This window comes from Acinonyx jubatus, chromosome D1, assembly GCF_027475565.1.
Source record: "Acinonyx jubatus isolate Ajub_Pintada_27869175 chromosome D1, VMU_Ajub_asm_v1.0, whole genome shotgun sequence".
NCBI classification, from domain to species: Eukaryota; Metazoa; Chordata; class Mammalia; order Carnivora; family Felidae; genus Acinonyx; species Acinonyx jubatus.
In genome coordinates this window covers 14262341-14264578 of record NC_069390.1, presented here as the reverse complement: position 1 = coordinate 14264578, position 2238 = coordinate 14262341, and the positions used below count along the sequence as shown (strand labels likewise).

The 2238-nt window shown below is 41.7% G+C and overlaps 1 protein-coding gene across 1 annotated transcript; it reads right to left on the bottom strand.

Moving 5' to 3' along the window:
- Positions 1-852: 852 nt before the first annotated feature.
- On the bottom strand, positions 853-1969 carry LOC106986196 (olfactory receptor 5W2-like). Its single transcript, XM_015084372.3, has one exon. It carries the CDS (start codon positions 1891-1893, stop codon positions 910-912), a length of 984 nt encoding a protein of 327 aa, XP_014939858.2. The 5' UTR covers positions 1894-1969; the 3' UTR covers positions 853-909.
- Between the last annotated feature and the right edge of the window lie 269 nt (positions 1970-2238).

Sequence of the window (2238 nt, the reverse complement as noted above, 5' to 3'; positions counted from 1 at the left end):
AGGGCAGGAAGGGGAATGCACAAGCTGATGTGCACTGGGAGGTGCAGTGTATAATTGGAGCACATGGTCCTGGGGGTGTCTGCTGAAATAACCAGGCCAGAATGAAGAGGAACGGATGGTCTAAAAAAGATTTTTACATCCCATGATCCGTATCCCTGATGGATATTTCAGCCTAGGCAGAAAAAAAAAAAAAAAAAAAAAAAAAGTTTGTGAAGATTTAATCTAAGATGCACATACTAGAATAATATTAGCAAAGCAAGTGTGTGTGTGTGTGTGTGTGTGTGTGTGTGTGTGTGAATTTACAAAGTCTCCTTGCATCAGCTTTGCAGGGGACACTCATTCATTAATTTAATAAATGTTTTAAATGGCATCTGGAGCTGAGCTTTGTAAATAACAGAGTAGAACTCTTGGTGAACAATCCCGGAAAGGGTATTGCATTCACAGAACTTTGAGCTGGGGCAGGATATTTTTAATTTATTCTTATATATTTACTTACTACCAAAATACTTGTGAGTGCCATGATGGAACATTTATAGGGTGATACCAGTCCACAGGAAGGGTGCAAACAAACCCAACTTAACTCACAGACATTCCCCTCTGGCTGAACAAGTTTATTGAACTCATCACTTACAAAATACTATAATCTTAAGGAGTTATGTTTAACCGACACGAGGAGAGTAGTTCGCAGGGGCACCCCCATGAACAGCAATAACCTAGTATTACTCTTTCTTAGTCTGAGAAGAAGGCTAAGATCAATAATGACTCCCCCCACTCAATTTAGGTACAATGATAAATGATAGAAAACATCTAGAAGGTTGTATTGGTGAGACTATAGGAATCTATGCCAAAGGATCTGAACTTCAGCTGTCAGAATCTTTTAATAAATACTTTTTGGTGAAAAATCCAACTTCAAGTACTGATTATTTTTTTCAGGGCACCTTTCACATCCTTATTCCGTAAGCTGTAGATCAGTGGGTTTAACATTGGGATGACAACCGTGTAGAACACAGAGGCCATTTTGTCCGTGTCCATAGAGTAACTGGAGCTGGGTCGGAAATACATGAACAGGAGTGTGCCGTGAAATATGGCCACTGCGGTCAAGTGGGAGGCACATGTAGAAAAGGCTTTGCGTCTCCCTTCCGCTGAGTTCATTCTGAGGATGGTCATTATGATGTAGGTGTAGGAGAGGAGGACGGTGATGACGCTGCACCCCACCACACAACCAATGAAAGTGAACATAACTATCTCGTTGATAGATGTATCCGAAGACGAGAGGGACAGCAAGGGTGGGATGTCACAGAAAAAGTGATTGATGATGTTAGAATTGCAGAATGCCAATCGAAACGTGCAACCGGTGTGGATTGCCGAATCCACAAGTCCCACGATGTAGGCAAGGGCCACGAGCTGGATGCAGATTCTCCTGGACATGGCCATTGTATACAGAAGTGGATTACAGATGGCTGCATACCGGTCGTAAGCCATGACAGCCAACATGAGACACTCCACATCTGCGAAGGCCCCAAAAAAATACAGCTGAATTGCACACGAGTTGTATGGAATCTTCTTTTGCTCAGATAAGAAGCCAGCCAGCATCTTGGGAGAGACAGTGGAGGAGTAGCAGACATCACAGAAAGACAGGTTGCTCAGGAAATAATACATGGGTGTGTGGAGCCTGGAGTCCAGTTTGATCAGCAGGATCATCCCTAGATTGGCAATCATGGTTATGGCATAAACCAGCAGAAAGAACACAAAGAGCCCCTGCTGCACATCTTTTCTTCCAGTAAGTCCTAGGAGTATGAAGTCCGTCATCACAGAGCAGTTCTCAACAGCCATCGCTGAGATCTGGGAATCCCTGGTTGTGAAAGAAGGAAATAGAACCACGATTAACATCATTCTATTATCTTAGTAGTTAAACTGCTGGTCCTTTCTATTTTTCTGTATTCGGGAAAAGAGATGAGCAGTGCCGAAACTGTTTAGGTTAAACAGACTATCCTGGAAATATATACATACCCATACCAATCGATTACATGATAGTGATAATAATATTGCCTGCATTTCAACAGCACTGTACAGAATTTGTAGCACACTTTTCATCCAAATTAAATCATGCTATTTCCACACCACCTATGTAGTTTTTATGATAACTTTTGCTATGTCTAGCTTATAGATTGGAAACAATATCCTCGTAATTTGAGGCAATAATTCTCACAATAATCCAGGTATTCTCATAAGGTAGCT